This window comes from Ochotona princeps, chromosome 21 (genome assembly GCF_030435755.1).
Source record: "Ochotona princeps isolate mOchPri1 chromosome 21, mOchPri1.hap1, whole genome shotgun sequence".
NCBI classification, from domain to species: domain Eukaryota; kingdom Metazoa; phylum Chordata; class Mammalia; order Lagomorpha; family Ochotonidae; genus Ochotona; species Ochotona princeps.
Window position 1 is genome coordinate 27,004,628 of NC_080852.1, and position 27,168 is coordinate 27,031,795.

The 27,168-nt window shown below is 47.4% G+C and overlaps 1 protein-coding gene across 1 annotated transcript; it reads left to right on the forward strand.

Annotated features, from left to right (window-relative positions):
- Positions 1–7,084: 7,084 nt before the first annotated feature.
- On the forward strand, positions 7,085–25,626 carry SLC25A20 (solute carrier family 25 member 20). Its single transcript, XM_058678895.1, has 9 exons — positions 7,085–7,294; positions 12,050–12,142; positions 14,556–14,683; positions 16,777–16,867; positions 20,546–20,663; positions 21,309–21,381; positions 21,735–21,844; positions 24,318–24,442; positions 24,729–25,626. Exons 1-9 carry the CDS (start codon positions 7,190–7,192, stop codon positions 24,789–24,791), a joined length of 906 nt encoding a protein of 301 aa, XP_058534878.1. The 5' UTR covers positions 7,085–7,189; the 3' UTR covers positions 24,792–25,626.
- The last annotated feature ends 1,542 nt before the right edge of the window (positions 25,627–27,168 follow it).

Genomic DNA, 27,168 nt, shown 5'->3' on the forward strand with positions numbered 1-27,168 from the left:
CTGTTCAAAATTCTATCACTTTTTATGGCAGGCTTTGCCCTATTAGGCCTACAGAGGGTAGAGTCTAGAGTCAGGGAACAAGGGTTAGAATCCTTTAGAATTTAGCAACGTTGATGGTGTGAACTCATGCAATGACATTCCCCTCTCTGTGGCTCAGTTTGCTCATCTGTGAAATAGAGATAATAATAGCAAAGTATTGTTGTCATTAACTGGGGGGTCAGTGTTGTAGCACAGTGTGTTAGACTGCTACCTACTGTGTCAGCATCCCATGTGAGCATTGGTTCCAGTCCTGGTTGCTTCAGTTCTAATCCAGCTACCTGCTAATATGCCTGAGGAAGCAGTGGAAAATGGCCCAAGTTTGTGGATCCCTCTTTCACCACTGTGGGAGATTTTGATGATGTGCTAAGTTATTGGCTTTGACTAGGCTCAGCCATGGCTGATGAGCAATTTTGGGGAATGAACCAGCAGACAGAAGATCTCTTTCTTTCTGTCTCTCTCTCCCATTGTGTATCTCTGCCTTTCAAATAAATAAGTAAATTCTTTGGGGCCCAGTGCAATGGTTCACTGGCTAATTCTCTACCTTCAAATGCCAGGATCCTGTGTGGATCCCGGTTTGTGTCCCAGGTGCTCTACTTCCCATCCAGCTCCCTGCTTGTGGCCTGGAAAGCAGTTGAGGATGGTCCAAAGCCTTAGAACGTTGTGCCCATTGTGGGAGACGCAAAGGAAGTTCCTGGCTCTTGGCTTTGGATCAGCTCAGCTCTGGCAGTTGTGGCCATCTGGGGAGTGAATTGGCAGACAGAAGATCTTTCTGTCTCTTCTCTCTTTAACTCTTCCATTCCAATAAAAATAAATAAATCTTAAATAAATAAATCTTTAGTGTAAAATACTGTTAATAAAGTTTTTTTGATTAATGAAAAATTTATATACATTTTGGTGTATAGATACAGATATGGATCTGTATAATGAGGCAGTGAAAGTGTTCTAGAAGGATTCAGGACTCGAACCATGGTGAAAATCACAGGATCTGTGGTCTGACCGTGGAGTGCATGTGTTAGAACTGGGTCTTAGTTGCTGAAGACAGTACAGTGAACGGCATATCCAGATGCACATGGGGGACATGACAACCAGTTCATTGAGGCCTGCAGAGAATGTCTAGTACCATAGAGGGCAGAACAAGTTGGACAGCTCTCCCTGTCAAGCTTTGACAACGAGTATCTGGGCAAATTGAGAGTCTTCGGTGAACTATGTCAGTCAATGGACCTTGGAAGGATTTCCTTAACCTTGGAGCAATGAAATCAACAATATTTCAGAACTATCAAAACCATTGAAGTAGTACCCTCAGAACATGTTCCATATCAGGGACCCTGGGATGACATCAGGTTGCCATGCCCTGGCATGGATAACTGAGGCGGTTGGGCTGCTGGGAGTAGCCCTCTCCCATTTCTTTCCCTACTTTCCCCAGATAAAAGAAGAAAAAAAGTTTTAGAGGTAGTTGTCTCATCCACTTTCCCTCATTCCTCAACCTTCCCCACTTTAATCAGTGGTTCATGCAGGGTCTGCATTCCTTTCAACTGTGTAAATATCATGAAAAATAAAATAAGCTTACTATTGAAAACAAAAAAGATATTTTTGTCTATCGTTCTCTCTGTAAATCTGCCGTTCTAATAAAAATAATCTTTTAAAAACTAAACAAACCCGAAAAAAATGTTTAACACATTTGGAATTTTGCTTCAAGAAAGAAGAGCAAGAAAAAAGGGCCCCAGAAGGGACTCAGGAAGCGAGCCCCTGCTAATCTGATTTGCCAGAAGATTGGACCAAGGCTGAGGTTGACAGGGATTCAGAAAGCAGAAACAGACCTGGGGATGAAGCCACACTTGAACGCTGGGGCAAGGAAGAAGTGACCAAAGCAAGGTGCTGTGTCCTGCAGGGCTAGGTGTGAGCAGAGCAAGGCCTGCAGGAAGGGTTTCTGTGGTAAGCCACGGATAGCCTCATGTGTATGCAGCCGGCCTGGGAGGGGGCAGGGGAGTCTGAGGGAAGGGGGCGGGGAGGGAGGGAGAAGAGGGATCTTTTTTTCTCCGCCAGTGAGGTCCCAAAAAGGCTTGTCAGAGTGACCTAGATTCCATTCCAGATCAGTTTCTGTGTGTGAGGCTGACCAGATCAGACAGAGGAAGCGTTTGTTTAGTAGATTCCATCAGTTACTTATTAGAGTCACTTTTTTTTAAAGATTTATTTATTTTTATCAGAAAGGCCGATTTACAGTGAGATAAGGACAAAGAGAGAGGTCTTTCATAGACCGGTTCACTCTCCATACAGCCGCAATGGCCAGAGTGGAGCTAATCTGAAGCCAGGAGCCAAGAGTTTCTTCCAGGTCTCCCACATGAGGACAGGGACCCAAGGCTTGAGTTATCCTTCGCTTCTTTACCAGGTACGTTAGCAGAGAGGTGGAACAACTGGGACTCACACCAACACCCATATGGGATGCTACTACTGGAGGCTCAATTCATTGTGCCTTGGTGTGAGCCCTGAGGGTTTCTTTTTATTTTAGGTACTTGTCTCCATTTATTTGTTGCGTTATTTGTTTATTTCAAATATTTATTTTTATTGAAAAGGCAGGTCAGATTTCTGGTGAGAAGGAAACAGAGAAAGATCTTCCATCCGCTGGGTCACTCCCCAAATGGCTGCAACAACCAGAGCTGAGCCAATCCAGAGCTAGGAACCAGTAGCTTCCTCTGGGTCTCCCACTTGGAGGCAGGGTCCCAAGCACTTGGGCCATCTTTCACTGCATTGCCACGCCACAAGCTGGCAGTTGGATGGGAAGCAAGACCGCCAGGATTAGAACTGGTTTCCACATGGGATCCAGGCGCGTGCAAAGCGAGGACATTAGCTGCTAAGCTATTGCCCCAGGGTACCTGTTTCATCTATTTTTACTTATTTGAAATATAAGGATAGGGGATAATGCTGTGGCTGAGCTGACTAAAATGCTTTCTTTTTTCTTTCTTTCTTTCCTTCTTTCTTTCTTTCTTTCTTTCTTTCTTTGAAAGATTTATTGATACATTTGAAGTCAGAGTTAAGGGGTTAGGTGGTGTGGGAAAACATATTTCATCTGCTGGTTCACTATACCTTCAGCCTGCCCAGCCCTGGCCATGTGAGGACTGAACCAGTGGATGCAACATCTCTTTCTGTTTTTCTATACCTTTCTCTTTTTCCTTGGAATTCTTCTTTTCAAATACTTAAAAAAAATGATATTAAAAATATATGTATATAAAAGCAGAAAAACAGAGAGAGTTATCCCTCCCACTGCTGGCTGACAGGTGAAGCCTGGCCAGGTCAAAGCCAGGGACTAGGACTCAATCTGCCTCTCCTCGGGGTCTCTCCACTCCCCCCCAAAGCAGCACCCCACTGCTTCCCAGGGGCACGTTAACAGGAGGCTGCCTTTGGGATTACAGTGAGGGCTGGACTCCAGGCACTGATCTTGGATGTAGGCATCCCAAGGGGCATTTCTGGCACCAGGTGGAACAACCCCCTGCACCTGGGACAACTCGGTAGCACTGGGAGTGTTGCTCAAGAGGAGTCTACATCAAGGTCTGTTATGGGGAAACCCTGGCCTCTCAGGGCGCTGCACTGATTCAAACACCAGTCATCTCCTGTGGAGGTAGTTCTAGTGCAGGGCAGGTGGAACAGAGCCTCTTCTGCAACCACATTCTTCCAACCCTAGGATGCTGTCACAGAACCCTGAACTTTGGGTTTCTGTTTAGCAAGATTTTTAAAAAATTTTTAAAATAAGACATTGATTTATTTGAAAGAGTTATGGGCAGGGGACTATGGAGGACACGAGAAAACAGAACTTTTACCTGCTGATTCACTCCCCAAATGACCCCAAAGGCCAGCACTGAGGCCAGGAAGAAGCCAGAAGCTTCATCCAGATCTGACACGTGGGTGCAGAGGCCATTGTCTGTTGCTTTCCCAGGTGTACCACCAGGGAGCTGGATCAGAAGAGGAGCAGCTGGGAGTTGAATAGCTGCCCATAGAAGATGCCACCATTGTTATAAAAGAGAAAAAGAAGAAGAAGAAGAAGAAGAAGAAGCAGCAGCAGCAGTTACCAGCATTGCAGAATGGAGGCTTAGCTCTCTACACCATCACAAGGCCAGCCCCTTATGTTGAGTAAGAGTCAGAAGGTCATGCTCCTCTGCATCCAGCAAGGAGCCCAGATGTTTGCAAACCAAAGGTACTCTGCTGACCTCAGCACCCACAGCTGCCAAGTTGGTTAGCAGAAAGCTGGATCAGAAGCTCAGAAAAGCTGAGAGTGAACCAGGCACTCCATTATGGGACATGGGTTTGACCTACTGTGCCATAACTCATTCCCTATCTATTAAAAAAAAGGGGGGTGGGGAAGAGGAGTATGGCATGGTAGCCTAGTGGCTAAAGTCCTCGCCTTAACATGCTGGGATTCCATATAGGCACTGGTTCGTATCCCGGTCCCCAGCTTCCCATCCAGCTCCCTGTTTGTGGCTTGGGAAAGCAGCTGCAGATTACCCAAAGCCTTGGACCCTGCATCTGTGTGGGACACCAGGAAGAAGCTCCTGGATCCTTGCTTCAGATTGACTCAGCTCTGGCTGTTGCAGCCACTTGGGGAGTGAATCAATGGATGGAAGATCCTTTCTCTGCTTCTCCTCTCTGTATATTTGAATTTTCAATGAAAATAAATAAATCTTTTTTTTAAAAGTGAAAAATAATTTTGATGACCTATCATTGTACCTTCTCACAGGGTCCAGTACAGCATTGTCATACATGTGGCCAGTGTGATCTTCCCTCTCTATTCTCTTCTCATGGAGCCTTGCAGCCCCTCTCTTTTGTTAGCTCAGAGAACAGAGATGAGGTGGTTGCTGCATTTCATTATGCTAAGAGCTTGTTCTTTCTCTTCAACAGTGCTGGTCTTTCCAGCACTTCCTCAATGCCCAGCCTTGTGCGCCCTTAGCGAACCACTTGCAAGTGTCTCCTTGCCACCCTCAATGTATTCTCTTTGAGGTTCCTAACTGTGGCTGCTTCTCCAACTTCCCTGGGAGAAGGTCCCCAGAGCTTGGGGGGTGATCTGGTGCCATAGCTCAGTTCCAGAAATTCAGTCAAGCTAAGCCAGGGGATGCCAAACACAGCAGCCTCCTCCCCACCCCCTTTTCCAGCCCCTCATGAGGGACCTGATCTTATCAGAGGTACCTGTCTTGGCTTTATCCTGCAACCTATCAGTGCTGGGCATGTGTTACAACCTCAGTCCCTCTCACCTTTTGTTTTTTCCTCTTCTCTGTGGGACAACTTGAAACACTACCTGCCCCTGGCTGCTTCCACCTGGCAAGTGCTCAACATCCAGCCGTCTATGCTAATGGAACAGTTTTTTTTTTTTTTTCCAAACCTAGTCCATCCAAAGGAAAGTTGAAAATCTCTTTGCTTCACTCAGCCCTGTGTCCCTGTGTCTTCTGCACAGCTTCACCAGCGCCTCTGCTTAGGGGACACCCTTTCTGCACACACACACTCCCTTTCACTCCGCCTCCTCCTAGGTTCCCGTGGGCTGCACAGCATTCTGAGGAAGCCTTCCTACCTTCTGCCCCTAACCCTCACCTTCATCCTCCTCCTTTTTTTTTAAGAGTTATTTATTTATTTACTATTAGATTTAATAAGTTATAGGGAAAGGTAGAGAGAGAGAGAGAGAGAGAGAGATCTTCCATCCACTGGGTCACTGTTGGCTGCAACAGCTGGAATGGGGCCAGGCAGAAGCAAGGAACCAGGACCAGAAGCTTCTTCTGGGTCTACCCATATGGGTAGCAGGGACCCAGGTACTTAAACTATCTTCTGTTGCTTCCTAGGCCATTGGCACAAAGCTGGATTGGAAGTGGAGTAGACAGGATTTGAACCAGTGCTCATATGGGATATCAGAGTTGCAGGTAGTGGTTTAATGCACTATGCCACAATGCTAGCCCCTGTGTAGTCTCAATGCTAGTCTCCCTGGTGTAGATTCTCCCGTTAAGATTGGATCTGGGCCCCGCGCGGTGGCCTAGCAGCTAAAGTTCTTGCTTTGAATGTGTGGGGCGCCAATTCTATTCCCCACAGCCCCGCTTCCCATCTAGCTCCCTGTTTGTGCCCTGAGAAAGCAGTTGAGGACGGCCCAAAGCCTTGGGACCCTGCACCCACGTGGGAGACCCGGATGAAGCTCCTGGCTTCAGAATGGCTCAGCTCCAGCCATTGTGGTCACTTGGGGAGTGAATCATTGGATGGAAGATCTTCTCTCAGTCTCTCCTCCACTGTGTATATATCTGACTTTACAATAAAAATAAATAAATTTAGAAAAAAGTAATGGATCTGCTCAAACTAGATTTTCTAAAGCCAATCAGATCCTATCTCCAGGGTGCTTAAAAAATTCTCCATAGCTCCTCATCACGTCTTAGAAGACCAAGTCCTCACTGGGACACTCCAAGGCTTTCCTACTCATCTTTCCATCTTCATCAGTCACTGCTATTCCTCTCGCTCTGGGGCTTCTCAAACAGGCACAAACTACATTAGGACTTAGGTGTTTTCTCTTCTTCTGCTGGAAGATTCCTCACCCTGTACCCCATACCCAGCAGCAAGACTCATTGTCACTTTCTTAGAAATTCCCTGATTTAAAATTGCCTCCTTGACCCCTCACATCAACTTTCCTGGGTGTGTTTTTCTTCAAGCAGTTTTTACCCTTTGACACACGGTGCACTTTGCATTTACTTATCTCTGCTATTGTCTGTAAGCACTTGTGTGATATGCTTCCAGCTGACGCTCCAGCCTCTAAAAGCACGCCTGGAACATCACGGGGCATAGTCCACCTCTGTGGAACAAATGGTTGAACCAGAACCCCACAAGCAGAAAACCGGCAAGTCTAGGAAGATTTCCTGGAGAGGGAAACCCATCCCACGGTCACTCCCAAACCCCGCCTAGACGGCGCATCGGCGCTGGCCACGCCCACCTCTGGGTGGGGCCGAAGCCGGAAGCACTGCTGGCGGAAGCCGGGCAGGGCGTCCCGGGCTGTCCTCCAGACCCGCTCAGGATTGGGCCCCGCCCCCGCCCCGCCCCCCGCGAAGTGGGTGAAAGGTCGGCGGCGCGGGCGCTGCGGCGAGGCGGCGGAGCGGGACGGCTGGGAGCGAGCCCACAGGCACCGAGGGACGCGCTGACCATGGCCGAGCAGCCCGAGCCCATCAGCCCGCTTAAGAACCTGCTGGCCGGAGGCTTTGGCGGCATGTGCCTCGTGTTCGTAGGGCACCCTTTGGACACGGTCAAGGTGCGGGAGAGCTGGGACGCGCGGGTCCAGGGGTTGAGAGGCCTGGGCGGGCGTCCGTGGGAAAAACCCCGAGCTTCTCTTTCAGGGGGATCCCTGGCGGCGAGAAGCGGCCCCGAGAGGCGCCCAGTGAACACGCAGCCTATCAGGAGCTCGGGCCCCTCAGTTTGCCTCCGCACCCAGTTGTGTGGAAATGGGGTAGAAGAGGCGCCCCGGGAAGCTCCAGCAACCCTAACATTATCCTCCAAGTTGAAGCAGATCCCCTATAAAGCCCTTCCGGAGAAGCCAATTTAAAGACCCATTCGGGGATTAGGGACAGGTCTCCTTGGGCCCTATGCTTCCCAGCGTTTTGGCTCCCTTAGGGGATTTGGAAGTGTCATCCCCCTTCCTGTAGCCTGGGTAGCTTTCTGGACAGAGGCGACTGATGCTGATGTCCTTGGGTGACCGAGGTCCTTACCGAGAGACCAAGGGTCAGGTGGATGGTCCCAGGTCTCCGTGGGGAACCAGTTGTGTTTCCACCGAGGGAAAGGGAGGAGGGAACCTGTTTGGTCCTGCTCCCATCACAACATTTCCAGCCAGGCCCCTGTGCAGACCAAAGTCCGGATTCTGCGCCGCCGAGGCTTAGTGAGTGCCGCTGCAACCTGCTTTGCTAATCTCTGCAAAAGGTTGTGCAGGCAAGGACCGAGGTGGGTCTGTCACTTGCCAGTGGAAGCTAGCATAGGGGCTTGTTGGGATGTTGTGTCATGGGGTCTTCTTTTTGGCCCAATGTAGCAATCTCTTGGCTGCCTCGCATGCCAAGAGAGAAGGTTCCCTGAGCTCATCCTCCAAGATCAGGATTAAAGTAGCAGGGCTGGTTAGGCCTTGATACCTCATGCGGTCAGATGTTTACTCTGCCAGTGGGAATTGCTGGGTGTGTTATAGTGCTTCTTACTGGTTATTCCAGTAGCACCATCTGGTAAGGGACAGTTGTCCATCTTCTGTTGTTGTTGATCCCAGTAGGCAGAGGGCTTATTAGCTATAGTCATCTGGGACTTCCTAGTGAAGAACAGTGCAATTCCCATCTCCCAGTTTGTCTACTTGTCACTCCTAACTCTACACTTGTGTCCTTGAGGTCACTCCCAGGAGGAACCCAGCGGCCTCTGGACTGATTTGCAAACAACTGAAAATGCTCCCTGGCATATTTAGTAGCCAGAGAGAATTCAGGTCAACTCCAAAACCACCTACCTCTGCCTGCTGTTCTTGGCTTCAAAGAGCTAGTGGGTTCCAGGCAAAGCCTGCCCTGGAGGTACTTGCAGAGACTGAATGGGTCAGAGCCCTGTGGCCCTTGTGGAATGACAAGCTGAGAGCTGTGACATTTCAGCCTCACATGAGCAGAAGAGTTGCAGAAGGTGGTGGGTTGCAGGGCAGACACTGAAGGACTGGCTGAGCTTAGACCATAAAGGTTAGGGAGCCCCAACAGCCTGGCACAGGAAAGTGGAGAAGTCCACTTTGTGCTGCAGCAACAGACTGCTTGGGAATGGTTCATTGCTAAAGAACAGAAGTTGCTTTTTTATACTTCTTGCAAGTGGGAAGTCCAACCCTCAGGGACCTACATTTGCCATGGGCATGTTTGCTGTTACCCCATGGCACCACCCCATTCTGTCACCCCATGGAAGGGCAAGAGAGCGTGTGAGGACAAGAAGTCAAATGTGCGTGATTGGCATCCACCCACTCTGATGGCAACACATCCCCTTAAGCCCTGCCTCCTGGGATTAAGTTGGCAACATGTGCTTTTTGATTGCAGGGCAGGGGTTAAGGGAGCGTACGGGCTTCTAAGTGGGCACTAGACCGCAGAATAAGAGCAACCATGGAGGATAGTATATTGTCACTGGTTTGGGTAATTTATGTCAGGTAAATCAGGTATGACTTTTATTTGAAATCACAAAAGGTTGTGAGAAGTTTTGATCCATTTCTCCCTAGTATCTAGGAAAGCTTGTGCCTGACCATGGAGGGTCAGTGGAATGAGTTTTTGCTGTAAAAATGAACAGAATTCTCTGAATGATTCTGATGTCATGTCTCCCATCAACCCCATAGACTTGCATTCACTTCCTTTGCCTAGATGGGAATAAAAAGGTGGAACTTTTTTTCTGCCAAAGACCATTTGGATACTTACAACATCGTTCACACAATAATCAACTTGGGAGCTGGTGCCATGGCACAGGAAAGTGGAGAAGTCCACTGACAGCCCATGTGGGTGCTGGTTTGAGTCCCAGCTGCTCTACTTGCATTCCAGCTCCCTGCTAACAGTGGAGGATGACCCAAGTGCTTGGACTCCTGTACCTACATGGAGACCTGGAGGAAGCTCCTGGCTTTGGACTGGCCCAGTTCCAACTGTGTTGGAGAATGAACTAGCAGATGGAAGATCTCTCTGTCTCTCCTTCTCTCCCTGTAACTCTGCCTTTCAAATAAAAACAAATACAAATTTTTATAAAATTATCAACTTAAAAATTAACCAGCCAAAGATTTATTGAATTTTGAAACCTGCATGTGGTTGCCTTGGCAGGGCTGGGTGAGATGATTTTTGATGTGCTGTACACAGCCCGTGGACCAGATGTTCTCCATCCCTGGCTTAGGTCATGCTTCATTGATGTGATGTATAAAGCCTTAACATATAAGAATACTCTGTTTATTTAAAATTTTTTAAATTAAATTTTATTTTTAAAAAGATATTTATTTCTATTGGAAAGTTAGATATACAGAGAGAAGGAGAGACAGAGAGAAGTATTTTCCATCTGTTGATTCACTCCCCAAGTGGCTGCAACGGCCGGAGCTGCACCGATCAGGAACCAGGAGCCTCTTCTGGGTCTCCCACGTGGGTGCAGGGTCCCAAGACCTTGGGCCATCCTCCACTGCTTTCCCAGGCCACAAGCAGGGAGCTGGATGGGAAGCGGGGCTGCCAGAATTAGAACTGGCACTCATATGGGATCCTGCTATGTGCAAATTGAGAACTTTAACTGCTAGGCTGCTGTGCCAGGCCCTCTGTTTACTTTTATTTATTTAAAAGAGTCATACACAATGTCCATTCACTTGTTCAGTTCCCAGGTGCATGTGACAGCCAGGGCTGGGCCAGGCCTAAGCAGATAGCATGAACCCAATCCTGGTCTCCCATGCAGAAGGCAAAGACAACTTGGGTCACCATCTACTGCCTCCCAGGGTAGGCATTAGCAGAAAGCTGGATTGGTTTTAGGAAGCAACTTGGGTGAGTAGACTAGTTCAAATCTCATGAGATTTTTGTCAAGATGTTAAGTAATGGGCTCAGCAGCATGGCCTAGTGGCTAAGGTCCTTGCCTTGATCCCATATGGCCGCTGGTTCTAATCCCGGCAGCTCCACTTCCTCTCTGTCTCTCTTCCTCTCAGTATATCTGACTTGTAATAAAAATAAAATAAATCTTTAAAAAAAAAAGATGTTAAGTAATGAAAATTGGGGAAAGAATCTGAATAGACATTTCTCCAAAGAAGCTGTAGAAATGGGAAATAAACATCTTTACCCACTATTGAAAACATGATGAGATCTCATTACACGCTCATGATGGGTAGAATAACAAAATAATGACAAGGGTTAATGAGGATATAGGAATATTAGAACCCTTGTGCACTTCTGGTCAGACTGTAAAATGGTGAAACCACTCTGAAAATAATCTGGCAATTCCTCAGCAGGTTGGAGCGTTAACCTATGACCCAGAAAATCGGCTCATTAATAATCAAATTAATTGACGCTTAATTTTATTTGGGCCACAGGGCCCACATTTTTGGTTCTGCATTTTTCTAAAGGTATCCTTGAGGGTGCTTTCGGATGATAATGTTTGAGTTGGCGGATTGAGGAAAGCAGCCTTTCCTCCTTGAGGCAGGTGGCCTTTCTCCAATCAGTTAAGGCCTGACTAGGATGAAGAGCTACACCTCCCAACCTCACTGACTGCTGGTGCTGTCCCAGGCATCTTCTTGCCTTCAGGCTTGACCTGAATCATGGACTCTTCATGAATCTCCATCTTGCTGACTGTGCGTCTTTAGGTTTCTTAGCTTCTGGAATTGCATGAGCTGATGCCTGGTAAAACACCCACACCACTGGTGCTGCTTGTCTCAAGAACCCTAAAACAGTACTGATACAATTGAAAACATACATTCACACACAAACTTCTATAGGATTGTTTCTATCAGTGTTTGTAATAAAATGACAAAGTCACAAATGGCTGTTGACTGATGAAGGTAAATACAAAGGCTGGTACTATCATATAAAGGGGATGTTTCCTAAGAAGCAGGAATGGAGTGTCAGTGACAGAGAAGGCTGAATCCAGCAGGTTATGGCAAGCCTGAAGGCATATGGAAGAAGCGCAGGTTCTGTTTGGTAGACAATTTGACTCTACCAAGTTAGAACAGGAAGTTTTGATTCTGATAGCTCACTTTGTATATCTGTTAAAAAGAGAGAGAAAATAAGTCATCCATCTGTTGGCTCACTCCCCAAATGTCCACAGCAGTCAGACTGAAGCCAGGAGCCTGGCACTCCATCCTAGCCTCCCACATGGCCAGGCAGGAGCCCCAGCTCTCAGGCCATCCATCCTCTGCTTCCTTCTCAAGCATATTAGCAGGAAGCTAGATTGGAAGTGAAGTGGCTGGGTCTTGAACCAGCACTTTTATTTTGAAATGCAGATATTGCAAGTAATCGCTTTACCCACTGCATTGCAACACTGGTCTCGGTGACTGAATTTCAACTTTTGGTTTCAGGTCCGACTGCAGACACAGCCGCCAGCTTTGCCTGGACAGCCTGCTATGTACACTGGAACCATCGACTGCTTCCGGAAGACTCTTGTTCGAGAGGTATGGTATCTGTTACCACACTGCTGTTGCCCAGAGGGGCAGATCTGCAAGCATGCTGTGTTACTTACCCTCCCGTGTGGTTGTGCTGGACATGTGTCCCACAGCTGCCACTCCTTCATGGGGTCAGTGTCCTCTTGCTATCCTCTGTTGAGGGGAAGAGTTTGCTCTTTGGGAATGCAGAATATAAATGACGGGGAATGAGGAATAATTGGAGGTATGAAATGGAAGAAAATAGTAGGTCTGGATTAATCAGTTCAATCTGAATCCATGTCAGAGTGTGTGTGTAATCTGGGGAAGTCAGCTGGACTTGGAGAGAGGCCAGTGGAGTCTTCAAAGCCCTAGACAGAGATCCTAAATTGGCTTAGAGGTCTTTGACTGCATTTTTTCCATGTTTTTAATAGTCAAAAACATCATTTTTTAAAGTTTTAGGTATTAGTGATATTTATTGCTCACTTCATTAGCACATATATGAAATTACCTCATTAAAAAATCATCCTTTGAAAAATATTGAAAGAGGGAGAAACAAGAGGGAGGAATAGGGTCTGTGAGCAGCCTGGGTTCCCTGCTGGAATGACAGAGAGACCACAATAAAAACATCATGAAGAAGAGAGGGACAGTGATGCCAAGATTTGGTAGAGAGAGAAAGGCTGAGCTGTCCCTTGAGTGGCTGACCTAGTCGCCCAGCCAGCCAGTCATGGCACCAGCTGCATAAGGAAAATCCTGTTGGATGGAGCAGTTCGGCCCCAGGGGAGACAGATAGGCCTCATCATCCCACAGAATCATGAAAAAGAGTGGAACATTGCTGTTATAAGCCACACATTACTGTTAGTGTGTTATGCAGGAATTAATAATAACTGAAATATTTTTAAAAAGTACATCTGAACATTGACAGACTTATTTTTGCATATTTTGTTTCATTTTTAACTGACAGATTAAAAATTGTGCTTTTTATGGGGATCATGTGTTGTTTCAATATGTGCATATACTGTGTATTGTTCTGTAAGAGTAAACATGTCTATCAATTCAAAAAAAGAAAATCGTCCATTGTTTTCTGAAATCTCTCATTAAAATAAACACTATTAAATGTGTAGACCTCTGTCTCTCTGACTTTCAAGTAAATACATAAATCTTTTTTTAATTTTCTTTTCTTTTTTTTAAGATTTATTTATTTTTATTTTATTTTATTTATTTATTTTTTAAAGATTTTACTATTATTATTGGAAAGCCGGATATACAGAGAGGAGGAGAGACAGAGAGGAAGATTATCCATCCGATGTTTTCACTCCCCAAGTGAGCCGCAATGGGCTGGTGCACGCCGAACCGATGCCGGGAACCAGGAACCTCTTCCGAGTCTCCCACGCGGGTGCAGGGTCCCAAAGCTCTGGGCTGTCCTCGATTGCTTTCCCAGGCCACAAGCAGGGAGCTGGATGGGAAGTGGAGCTGCCGGGATTAGAACCGGCGCCCATATGGGATCCTGGGGCGTTCAAGGTGAGGACTTTAGCCAGTAGACCACGCCGCTGGGCCCCAAAGACTGACTTTTTAAAAAAAATTAAAAAATTAAAAAATAAAACATTTATTTATTTTTATTGGAAAGGCAGATTTACAGAGAGAAGGAGAGACAGAGAAAAATACCTTTCATTTGCTGGTTTACTTCCCAAGTGGCCACAATGGCCAGAGCCAAGACAGTATTTAGCCAGCAACCAGGAGCTTCTTCTTGGTCTCCAATGCGGGTGCAGTGATCCAAGGCTTTGGATCACTTTGGGACGTCCTTGACTTCTTTCCCAGGCCACAAGCAGGGAGCTGGATGTAAAATAGAGCATCTGGGGCACAAACCGTTGCCAACATGGAATCCCAGCGCATGCAAGGCAAAGTCTTTAGCCACTAGGCTATTGCATTGGGCCCCAGTGTCTTTCTTTTTACATCTGTTTTTTTTTTTTTTTTAATTTTGCATAATTGATTAAGGCACAAAGGGTCAAGTGTTACCGGAAAGTGGGTAAGACCATTGTTTCCATATTTGTGTGTGTGTGTATCTGGGGTAAGGAGGGAGATACAGGGAGAAGCCCCACCCAACCTCCCACTCCATCCCGGGGTCCCCTATGTGGGGCATGCTCCGAGGGCACTGCTCAAGTGGTTTTAATAGTTCAACGGTTCTGAATTGCTGCCAGTCTTGCATCTCTGTTTATTTAGAACGAATTTTAGATGAATACTCTCCATATAAAAAATATGCTTTACTGTCTTTTACCAGGTTGCCTTATGGTCCTTCGAGTGGTGCAGGTTTTGTTCCTCATTAAATCCCCTCTTGTTTGGAGAGGACAATCGGCCCATGTCAGACAATCGGCCCACTGCTTGCTGTTGCCATGTTCTGATATTTGGTGTTGTGGATACATAGTTCTGTTCCTGTGGTTATTTGCAGGGCGTCACAGGGCTGTATCGGGGCATGGCCGCCCCCATCATCGGGGTCACCCCGATGTTTGCCGTCTGCTTCTTTGGATATGGTCTGGGCAAGAAGCTGCAGCAGAAGGGACCAGAAGATGTGCTCAGGTGAGTGTCTACAGGCCTGGAGGGCCCAGCACGACTCTGTTGATGGTGTCAGGTGCTGCCTGCACTCCTGGGCCCCGCAAGTCCACATCAAGGAGGTAACTTGGCTTTCCTTTGCCTTAACAACCAAAAGGAAAAAGGAAGAAACCCGTGTTCCCTTCCCCTACTAGATGGCCATGATTTCATCTGTGAGGTAACAGTATTTGCCGGGGAAATGAGTCAGGCCAGCTGGGCAGGGCTTGGTGGGGGACTGAGTGCTGCAGTGTGTATCCACACTGTGAGTTGTGCAGTACCTGCCACAGGAATGCTGACAGCAGCAGCCTTGTTGGCCGCCACTTGGTTGAGAGAAGAGAAAGTTCCATCTTTTGTTTTCCTTCATATTTAAAAAAATATTTATTTATTTTAGTTTATTTGAAGGAGTTACAGAGAGAGGCGGGGTGATACATATAAAGAATTTTCTATCCTCTGGTTATTCCCCAAATGGCTTAAATAGCCAGTGCTGGGGCAGGCCAAAGCCAGGAGCCTGGAGTTTCTGCTAAGTCTCCTATGCATGTGTGGGGCCCAAGCATTCGGCTCATCTGTCAGGGCTTTTCCAGGTGCATTAGCAGGGAGCTTGACTGGAAGTGCAGCAGCTGGGGCTTGAACCAATGCTTGTAGAGGGATGCTGGTGTTGTAGGCATGGCTTAGTTCTGCTATACCCCAACAGTGGCCCTTTCCTTCATCTTTAGAACATGATTATAAGGGGTTTTTTTAAGATTTATTTATTTTTATTACAAAGTCAGATATACAGAGAGGAGGAGAGACAGAGAGGAAAATCTTCCGTCTGAGGATTCACTCCACAAGTGAGCGCAATGGCCGGTACTGCGCCAATCCGATGCTGGGAACCAGGAACCTCTTCCGGGTCTCCCATGCAGGTGCAGGGTCCCAAAGCTTTGGGCCGTCCTCGACTGCTTTCCCAGGCCACAAGCAGGGAGCTGGATGGGAAGTGGAGCTGCCGGGATTAGAACAGTGCCCATATGGGATTCTGGTGCATTCAAGGTGAGGATTTTAGGAGCTAGGCCACGCTGCTGGGCCCAGATTATAAGGGTTTTTAATGCTGATTTCTCCGTTATAATGAAGTCAGCATTTAATAAATTTAAGAAGTCTTTTGGCCTGAAGAGGAGGCTGAATCAGAAACAGAGCTCAGAATTTGTGCATCGTTAATAAAAATGGAGGAGCTTCTTAGGATGCAGGAGAATTCTGAGTGGAAACCCTTGGTTAACAAGGTGCCCTCAGCGTGAGCCACACAGGTGACAAGTCCTGGACGAAACTGCAGGCAGCCAGACTTGGCACCCAGGAGCTCAGGGGAGATGTTCAGGGTGCTGTGTGGTTGTATCCTGTCACCACAGGAATCTGAACAAGGCTCCCGGATGCTACTGGAGGTTCTTGTAACATGAGCTTGTGTTCCTGACCCTCTGAGTAGGCCTAGCTTCTCTAAATAGCCATGAGTATGCAAGCAGTGGTTTGGCAGCTGCATGTGACAGCTGCTAGGCCGTTTGACCCGTGGACCTATATCCTGCCCAAGGAACTGGATCTTTCCACCTGTGCCAGCTTACAGATGTAGCAGAGCCACAGCCGTGGGACAGGGGCAGTGTTGTCATACCATGACGTCAGCAGTCAGAGCAACCATCTTTCTGCCTGCATAAAGAGGCTCTAAGAACCTGCTCCCTGTTGTACTGACCCTTCCTGCGGTGGCATTCTGAGATGCAGTGTTGCCATGTGGGAGAGGAGCTTGACCCAGGTCTTGAGGCTGGAAGCTCAGGAATGTCTGTTACACACAGATGCCACCCTGGGATGGCTGGGAAGGGACAGAAGAGGCCAGGTGGTCAGGGAGTGTACACATGCTGCTCTGTGCACACACACACACAGGTCACCTTCTCAGGACTGTCCCCCGTCCCGGCAGAGAAGGTGTGCCCAGCCTAGGGTTGGACATCCCAGGAAGATTGGAGCATGTTGGGGTATTAGTAGCAGCCTTCTTACTTTTTCTTAAAAATCATCCTTTTGGCTGGAATTGCACTGCTCTTGAGATGTGCTTCTGATGTTTATTTTGCATACAGCTACCCACAGCTGTTTGCAGCTGGAATGTTGTCTGGCGTATTCACCACAGGAATCATGACCCCAGGAGAGCGGATCAAGTGCTTGTTGCAGGTAAGGGTGTGATCTGAGACGGAGGCGGCCTGCTTTTCGCATTCAGTGTACCACTCTATGTGTATGTTTATGTCCTTTCATCCTTTGTAAAGGCTTTAGGTCAGGTGTGCAAAAACAGTTTCAAGGTGTACAGGAAGAGGGAAGCAGTTGTAGTAGAATCCAGAACCGAGCAGTAAAATAAATGAGTTAAAGTGTCACCTCTGTCCCGCCCTGCCCACCATTATTAGCAACCATTTCTGGAACTTGGAAAGGTGAGTCGGGTCCCTTCAGAGAGAAGGGAGACTGCTGTTGCCCAGGACACCTTGTTTCTCCATCCGCTGCCCAGAAGCCCAGTGCTCTTAGAGTGTACCTAGTTTGTACAGTTTCATAATTCCAAGAATGCTTTATTAGTGAAATAACACTGTATGTATACTTTCCATATTAGCTTAAAAATTTTAAAAAGATTTATTTATTTTGATTGAAATGCAGATATATAGAGAAAAGGAGATACAGAGAGAAAAAGATCTTCCATCCACTGGTTCACCCCCTCAAGTGGTTGCAATGGCTGGAGCTGAGCTGATCCAAAGCCAGGAGCCAGGAACTTCATCCAGGTCTCCCATGCGGGTGCAAGGTCCCAAGGCTTTGGGCCGTCCTTGACTGCTTGCCCAGATCACAAGCAGGGAGCTGGATGGAAAGTGGAGCTGCCGGGATTAGAACTGTCGCACATATGGGATCCTGGACCATTCAAGGCGAGGACTTTAGCCACTAGGGCACCGTTCCGGGCCTGAGAGAGATGGTCTTTCTGTTGGTTTATTCCCCATGTGTCCACAATGGCCAGAACTGAGCCAGACTGAAGCTGGGAGCCTGGAGCTTCTTCCAGGTATTCCACATGTGTGCAGGAATCATCCTTCACTACTTTCCCAGACACATTAGCAGGGAGCTGAATCAGAAGTAGAGGAGCTGGGACCTAAACTGGCTCCTTATATTGGATGCTAGCATTGTAGATGGAGGCTTACCCTACTACACCAGGTGCCAGTCCCTCTAATTATTAAATCCGCTTCAGTCTGCCTTTTGCCTTCTAACTCTGACGCAAGTGTTTTTGCAAGGTCACCAGTGACATGCGCTAAAATTCAGTGGTCAGTTCTTAGTCATGCTCTGCCTTAATCTTTTTTTTTTTTTTAAATTATTTATTATTTAACTTCAGTAATTACATTGTATTATGTGACACAGTTACATAGATACTTGGGTTACTCTGCCTTAATCTTTTAGTCAGCTCATCTGTCACCCTTCTCTCTTGAAATATGTTTTATCTTGGGGTTTCTCCCCTGATTTTCTCCTGCTTGACTGTTTGTTCTGTTTCCTCTGTTGGTCTCTTATCATCTTCTTAATTTTTAAAATATTCATGAATATAAGGCTCAATCCTGTGACACTTAACTTTTCTTGATGCTTTTTTTTTAAATAAAGCAAACATTTATTAAACTATAATAAAAACATTCCATCAAATTACAAAACCTGAGCAACGTTGATGCTTTTGTCCTGTCTCAAGACAAGCATCTCAGATGGAGGCTTTACCTGCTATGCCACAATACTGGCCTGGTACTCTTAGATTTGTATCTCCCACTAAGACTGTTTTATCTGCATTTCTGCGTGGATGCTAATAGGCATCTCAAAGTCACAAGGTAACTGGTCCTGGTCCTTCCTGCTGCCTCCTTTGCCCATAGCCTCTCCACTTCAGTTGGTGATTAAACCATCGTAGTTACTGAGACCTAAAACTCATGAGTCCTGCTTGGTTGGTTTTTTCACTGTACAGACACTCTCCATTATATGGTTAAGCTGCCTTTCCGCATATCCAAGTCCCTCCTTTCTGCCCAACAGCCCAATTACTTCCAGGCACTTTTGTCGCTGTCCTGAACCTTGAGGACTTCCTTATTTGTCCGTTTATTGTCTGCACAGTTTCTAACAGTGAAATGTAATTTCCCTGGTCAGTTCTCCACAGGGCCCCGGGAAACTGTGATGCCACCTTGCATGCTTGTGGACACTCCGGCCTCCTGCCATTACTCAGACATAGCAGGTTCACACATAACCAGATTGCTGGGGGACGTTGTCTAGAGAGAGCCATTGATACTTGACATAGGCTTAGGCTTATTATTCTTAGAAAAAAAGGACAGCTTTTTAATTGAGAACTTTTTACAGAGAGAGCTGTGACTGTTTCTATTCCCCTCTTCTTCTGTGTGTCTCAGAGATGGTTTAGTTTGATTTATGTGAAGCCTGTGCTTAATGTACACATATGTTATTACTGTTCTGAATGGGATCTTTCCCCATTATTTTTTTTTTGTTGTTGTTGTTTAAGATTTATTCCATTTTTACTACAAAGTCAGATATACTGAGAGGAGGAGAGACAGAGAGGAAGTGGAGCTGCCGGGATCAGAACCAGCGGCCATATGTGATCAAGGCGAGGACCTTAGCCACTAGGCCACGCCACCAAGCCCTCCCCATTATTTTTTACATACTGATATGTAAAAAAGCTAGTATATGTGTATGTTTGCTTTGTGTTTGTTTTTCAGACAAGCAAAAATTCAGCTGAACCCTCTTTCTAGCTTTATTTGCTCTTTGGCTGATTATGGTGTGTGTGTGTGTGTGTGTGTGTGTATGAGATAGATAGACAGACAGAGAGGTTTTATTTATTTGAAAGAGAGAGAGGGTGAGATAGAGAAAAATTTTGTATCTGTTGATTCATCCACCAGGTGGTCATAATGGCCAGGACTAGGCCAGATCAAAGTCAAAGGGTAGGGGTTTCTTGCAAGTCTCCTGGGTGGGTGCAGGAGTCTGAGGACTCAGATCATCTGCTGCTCCTCTCCCATACACATTAACAGGGAGCTGGATTGGAAGTAGAGAAGCTGGGACTCAACCTGGCATCCATATGGGATGCAAGCGCTGTCGGCACAGTCTTCACCCACTGTACCACGACACAAATCATCACTGTGTGTTCTGATTCCTCTTGGTTCTATGCTTGCTGGGGATCCTGTATGTGACTTTCAGATCTTTCCTAGGATTACCCCTGGTTCTCGAGTCCTAGAGGACAGGAGTGGGAAGTGGCTCCTTGACCCTTCTCCAGCTCTGTATAGGATCCTTGTTCACCTTTTCATTTTTCTTTTTGTTTAATGATTTATTTTTATTAAAAAGTCAGATATACAGAGAGGAGGAGAGACAGAGAGGAAGATCTTCCGTCCGAGGATTCACTCCACAAGTGAGCGCAATGGCCGGTACTGCGCCGATCCGAAGCCGGGAATCAGGAACCTCTTCCGGGTCTCCCATGCAGGTGCAGGGTCCCCAAGCTTTGGGCCGTCCTCGACTGCTTTCCCAGGCCACAAGCAGGGAGCTGGATGGGAAGTGGAGCTGCTGGGATTAGAATCGGCACCCATTATGGGATCCCAGCACATGCAAGGCAAGGACTTTAATCGCTGAACTACCCTGCTGTGCCCAGTATATATGTATTTTGTGTCTTTTTGCAGAGGCTGTTTCATAGCATCTGTTCCCATGTCATTGCAAATGCGTATCACTTTGGCTGTGAAGTCTCTCATTAGCCTAACTCCTAATGACTGCTTCCACTCTCACTTCGTAGTTTCCCTGTATAACCTGTTGGGTATGCTGACTGATATTGTCGCTTATAGTTTGATGGCCCTGCCTGCTTTCTTTCAGATTCAGGCTTCTTCTGGAGAAACTAAGTATGCTGGTCCCTGGGACTGTGCCAAGAAGCTGTTTCAGGAGTCTGGGATCCGAGGCATCTACAAGGGGACTGTGCTGACCCTCATGCGAGGTAACTCCTTTGAGACTCTTCACCCAAGATCACCACAGAAGGTTCCCTGAGGTGGGACAGCTACAGAGGGATTCCCAGGTTGGCATTGGCACCATACAAGTCAGAATGCTAACCAGGCCAGCAGTGGGTGTCCTGTTTTTAGTCAGTCTAACCCTGGCTGGCACGGACCCAGATGAGTATCTGCTGGGGTAGAAGTGATGACATTGAATGTTGGCAGGGAATGGAAAGTCAGTGGATGATCATGGCTGGAGGGAAGAGTGAGAAGAGAGAATAACTTAGGGACAGTAGGGAACACCCTGGTTTTGAGGGGCATGTCCCGTGGGGTGGAAGTGGGAGAGGTGGAGACAGCGTCGGGCCTGTCCTATGACAGCAGCTGAGAGAGCCAGTACATGAGCATGGGTGTCAGTGGTGTCTCCTCTAAGGGAGCTCAAAACATGAACTGCTGTCCTTGGTCTTTACTTGCATTCGCTCATGCCAGGGCTTAACCTAGAGCATGATACCTACAAGATGACAATTGCAAAGAAGATACGGCCTCTGAGAAACTTCTCAGGAAACTGTCATGGGTCCAGGCCTTGGCTCTTCCAAGTTGAGGAAGTCTGTGTGGAGTTTATATACTCTGATTTACCTCCTCCTTGCCACTGACAGATGTTCCAGCCAGTGGAATGTACTTCATGACCTATGAATGGCTGAAAAATATCTTCACTCCAGAAGGAAAGAGGTGAGGAAAACAGAGAAGCTTCGAAACTGCTTTCCCCAGTCATAGGTTGTTTGCCTTCTTTTCGGGTGGGTCTGAAAGCTGAAGGAGGACAGAGTATGCACTTCCTCTTGTGACTGCCAAGGTCCAGAGAACACCTCTCACTCTATATCTCAATCGGTGGAGTGAGTGTTTCAAACAGGTGCATGCAACCTGCTCTTCTGCGTAGCAGCTGCCTTTCCCGGGAACCCTGGCCTTGCACCGCTCCCCTCAGTCTGTGTTTCCTTGGGTCAGTGCCCTGTGTGCCACAGAAGGGGTCGTCTGAACAGTACTCTCTCAGACATTGTCTGACTGGGGCTGTGCTTGATCTTTCGTAGTGTCAGTGAGCTCAGCGCGCCCCGGATCCTGGTGGCTGGTGGCATTGCAGGGATCTTCAACTGGGCTGTAGCAATTCCCCCTGATGTGCTCAAGTCCCGCTTCCAGACAGGTAAGTGGCAGAGTGGAATGGATGGGGTCCGAGGGAGTACAGAGTTTTTTTTTTTTTCAAAGTGAGGCACTATCTTCTTTTTTTCTAAGATTCATTTATTTGAAATTCAGAGTTATAGAGGAGAGAGAGAGAGAGGGCTACCTCTTCCATCTGCTTCTGGTTTACTCCACAAATGGCTGTAGCAGTGAGAGCTGGTCCCAGCTGAAGCCAGGAGCTTCATCCAGGTCTCCCACATTGGTGCATGGGCCCAAAGACTTGAGCCATCTTTGCTGCCTTCTCAGGTACATTAGCATAGAGCTGGGTAGGAAGTAGAGCAGCCAGGACTCAACCTAAGCTGTTATAGGATGCCAGCATTGCAGTCCTGCACACCTCAGCACCACTGCCCACACTACAGAGTTCTTCCTCTCTCTCTCTTTAAATTTATTTATTATTTTTGGGCCCAGCGCAGTAGCCTAGCAGCTAAAATTCTTGCCTTGCATAGGCCAGGATCCCATATGGGCACCGATTCTAATCCTGCAATCCCCACTTCCCATCCAGCTCCTTGCCTGTGGCCTGAGAAAGCAGTAAAGAACGTCCCAGGGCCTTGGGACCTACACCTGCATGGGAGACCTGTTAGAGGCTCTGGGCTCCTGGCTTTGGAATGGCTCAGTTCCAGCCATTGTGGCTGCTTGGGGAAATGAAACAATGGACAATGTCTCTCCTCCTCTCTGTATATTTGCCTTTCTAATAAAAATAAATAAATCTTACAAATATATAAATTTTATTTATTATTTTTATCAGAAAGACAGATTTACAGAGAGAAGGAGATACAGAGAGAAAGATCTTCCATCCACTGTTTCACTCTCCAGGTGGCCAAAATGGCCAGAGCTGAGCTGATCGGAAACAAGGAACCAGGAGCTTGCTCTGAGTCTCCCATGTAGGAGCAGGGTCCCAAGGCTTTGGGCCATCCTTGACTGCTTTCCCAGGCCACAAGCAGGGAGCTGGATGGGAAGTGGAGCATTCGGGACACAAACTAGTGCCCTTATGGGATCTTAGTGCATGTAAGGCAAGGACATTAGCCACTAGGCTACCACTTCAGGCCCCGCTCTCTTTTTAAAATATTTATTTATTTTTATCTGAAAGGTAGATTTACAGAGGCAAGGAAGAATGGAAAGATTTTACATCTGCTGGTTCACTCCCCAATTGACCACAATGGCTTGAACTGAGCTGATCTGAAGCCAGGAGCCTCTTCTAGCCTCCCACATAGGTGCAGGGTTCCAAGGCCTTGGGCCATCATCCCCTGTCTTCCCAGATCACAAGCAGGGAGCTGGAAGGGAAGTGGAGCAGCCAGGACATGAATTAACACCCATATGGGATCCTGGTGCTTGCAATGCGAGGATTTAGCCACTGAGATATCGTGCCACCATCCTGCAGAGGGTTTTTTTTGTTTTGTTTTGTTTTTAATTCTTAACATAGTTGAAAAGGATGTATGCCCACGTGGATCATTGATTAGGGGTGGGAAGGGTGGAGAAATTGGTGAAAATGGATAAGACAATTGTTTCCAAATATTTTTTAATTCCTGTATCTGGAGGAAGGGGTTAAAGAAAGGGTAAGAGGACTGCTCCCAGCAGCTAACTGCATTGGTACCTGGGGTGGGGGACGGCCACTCGAAGTCATTCCAGGGTCACTGATGTAGAGCATGTTCTGAGGGTGCTGCTTTAGGTGGTTTCGATAGTTCTGAGGTGTTATTGATTTCCTTGCTCCAAGGTTAAGGAAATCTTTCTAAGGTCTATTGGCTAACGTAGTCTCCACTCACCCATATACTTGCTGTGAAAGCTTGGCCAGGAGAGTTGTCCAATTTGTTCTGCCATCCAAAGTGCTCGATGTCCTATGCAGGCCTCAGTGATCTGTCATGTTCACCGTGTCTGGGCATGCTGTCCACTGGACAGCCTTCAGCAACTAAGGAGGCCCATTCTGACACATGCACTCCACAGATTCTGTGATTTTCCTTGTGGTTCGAGTTTTGATTTCCAGTTCCAGTTTGGAGAGGGTCCCCAAATAGAGTTCTTAAGACCCTAAGGTTAGACAGGCTCCATAGCAGCTCCAAGCGTTTGTCTCACCAGCATTCTCTCTTACAGTCCTTTGGTTTCTTGAAACTCTAGATTCATTTCGATGTCAGGCTAAATCCCAAGTAAGTGAGATGTGAGCTCAAATCCAACAATAGAAAGCAATTGAACATCCACAACAAGAATAGTCACATTCAGTCTCCTGACTGATCACAATGGATATTTCATCCTGCATCTTCCTTTCCGCTGCCTTGGCACTAAAACGCAGGCATTTGTGTGTCTCCTCTAAGGCGAGCTGTGTTGTCATGTTTCTTCCCTGATGCTGGCCTCGACCCTTCAGGAAGACTTAACTGTTTGTCACCATAGGGGTTTCCATGACCAACTCAGGAAGTGTCCTGAAGCCTGAAAACTTTGGTTCTACTCCACAGCACCTCCTGGGAAGTATCCTAATGGTTTCCGCGATGTGCTGAGGGAGCTGATCCGGGATGAGGGAATCACATCTCTGTACAAGGGCTTCAATGCAGTGATGATCCGCGCTTTCCCCGCCAACGCGGTGAGTAGCTGGCAGCTGCTGTGTCTCTCCTTGGGAACTCACGGTGGGGAGGTGCAGTTGGGCTGACTTTTGCTTGCTCCTGGGATTCAGATTTCTCAGAATCCCACCCTTAGCAGTTATGGGATTTGCACGATTTTTCTTCCTTTTGGGAATGAGAGAACACAGCTTGTCTGCAGGACCTTGGCTGGAGTGGAGTCAGCCAGGGTCCCGACCCAGCCACGTGCTGTGGCAGGGACTGAGGGACATCTATGAATAGGTTCTTCTTTTCCTCCCAATCCCTTCTCAGGCCTGTTTCCTTGGCTTTGAAGTTGCCATGAAGTTCCTTAATTGGGCTACTCCCAACTTGTGAGGTGAAAGGTTGCTCAAGGCTTTTGGACGCTGGAAGCCACAACGCCAAGGAGAAGCAGGAGGAGCAGCAGCAGTGGGCAGGACTTGGCAGTCCTGAGGGCTGAGGGGAGGGGGATGGTGGGGTCAGACTGTGCCTTAATGACATCTTCTACCTTGTAGTAACTGGGTGAGCTATTTTGGAGCTTGAATTCACAACTGTCAATTTAAGGGCTCCCAAGAGAACTTGTGGACGGACTAGGTGGCCTCCAAGCCAGATAACACCTGTGGCCACAGCGCTGCCTCCTGACTGACTGCTGGCCCCACTACACCCAGAATTCCCTTCAGTCTTAGTCTCTCCTTGGGGGCACTGTCTGTGTTTTCAATCAGATGATCAGTTTTTTTTTTTTTTAGTCCTTATCCAGTAATACCTGTCTGATTCCCTGGATGTCATCTAATCCTCGGCCATGCTTGGGGATGTGGACTTAAGGCCCATGTCTGTTTGTCCAGGGAGACAGAGCATATATACCTAGGGGTAGCTCACCTGTTAACTGTTGGCTCTTGATATTTTAAAATACATATAAGTAACCAAAACTGTATGTGCTCTGGTGATCAGCACATACAACAAAACTGGAGCGATACAGAGATGAGTGTGGCCTATGGAAGAAAAACAGAAGCTAGAGTAGCTGAATTTCCCAGGAGTGGGTGGAGCGCTTTCCCTCCTACATAGTGGGAACAGTCCTAGCCTTCTGGGATAAGAGAGGAAACCCGGGGTGTAGGAAAACCTTTTTTTTTGTACACACTTTTCTCATGAGAGCGCTCTATTTTAACAGGAAGCAATAAAAATTGTTTCTAATTTTTGCATCGTGTGATACTCTTTTCTTCTGATGATGAGACATCACTGCAGGCAGTCTGTATACTCCTGATGGAGGCCAGTATTCTTCCCAGGGAGCCTTAGGCAGGGGCTCGGAGCTGGGAAGGAGGAGGCGGTTTGGGTTGACTCAGCCTTCTCTGTGGCTGCCACTCCAAGGGAGGATGGTTGGAGCAGTGGCCTTGGCTGGTAACTGTCCCAAAGTCCTCAGTGCAAGCTTGGCATGTGGACCGCCACAAGGCACAACCTGCATCCCAGACCTTCAGGTATTTCCCGTCTCTGCCGCAGGCCACACAGGTGGCTGAGCTAACAGGCAGAGTCTCACTTGTTCTCAACGTGCTGGAGCAACCCTGGACTGTGGCATCCTGGGTCATCTGTTCTCTCCAGTCCAGGTTTACTAATATATCAAATGATGATATCCCAGTGTGGCCAGGAACGATCGGGGAGTTGGAGAGTTATAAGCGCGGCTGTTCTTGTGTGGTGGAAAGGAGAGCTTGATTAAAATGCAGGAGCTGGGCTTTTCTGGCACAGTCCCATCTTGAGGGTCACAGTTACAGTCCCTCTGGCACCTCCTGCCTTGTGGCAGTGCACCAAGAGCCTTGGACTTTACCTCCAGAACTATTCCTCTTTGTGAAGGGGGGAGGGGAAGGGCCCAACCTCTAGCAGAGAGGTAGGGGTGTGACAAACCTGGCAAGAGGCTGAGAACTTAGAAATTGAAGGAAAACTGCTTTATTCTTGGGTTCCTGGGAAGATATTTCTAGATGACCAGATAGGAATTAAGGCCAAGTGGAAGTTTATGTATGTGTGTGTTTTAATGTTTATTTATTCATTTTTATTTGAAAGCCAGAGTGATAAAAAACAGTTTCCATCTGCTGGCTTACTCTCAAATGCCTGTTAACAGCCATGGTGAGGCCAGGCTTACCAGTCAGGAGTCAGGAACTCCTATATGAGTGACCGGGATCCCAAATACTTTAGCTGTCACCTGCTGCCTCTCAAAAGTCTACCTTGAGGGCCCGGCAGCGTGGCCTAGCGGCTAAAGTCCTCGCCTTGAGGGCCCCGGGATCCCATGTGGGCGCCGGTTCTAATCCCAGCAGCTCCACTTCCCATCCAACTCCCTGCTTGTGGCCTGGGAAAGCAGTTGAGGACGGCCCAAAGCTTTGGGACACTGCACCCGCTTGGGAGACCTGGAGGAGGTTCCAGGTTCCCGGCTTTGGATCGGCACAGCACCGGCCGTTGCAGTTATTTGGGGAGTGAAACATCGGATGGAAGATCTTCCGCTCTGTCTCTCCTCCTCTGTGTATATCTGGCTGTAATAAAATGAATAAATCTTAAAAAAAAAAAAGTCTACCTTGAAAACCTTTTTAAAACAATAATGTTGCAATAATAATGTTGCATCCACTCGACTACTAAACAGAATGTTACATTCTCGAGTGACAGTCACAACAAAGTTTTATTATAAATGAGAGACAAGGCAACCGACTGACCGACTGACTGACCGACCAGCCGGGACCAACACCCCTTACTGGAGTGC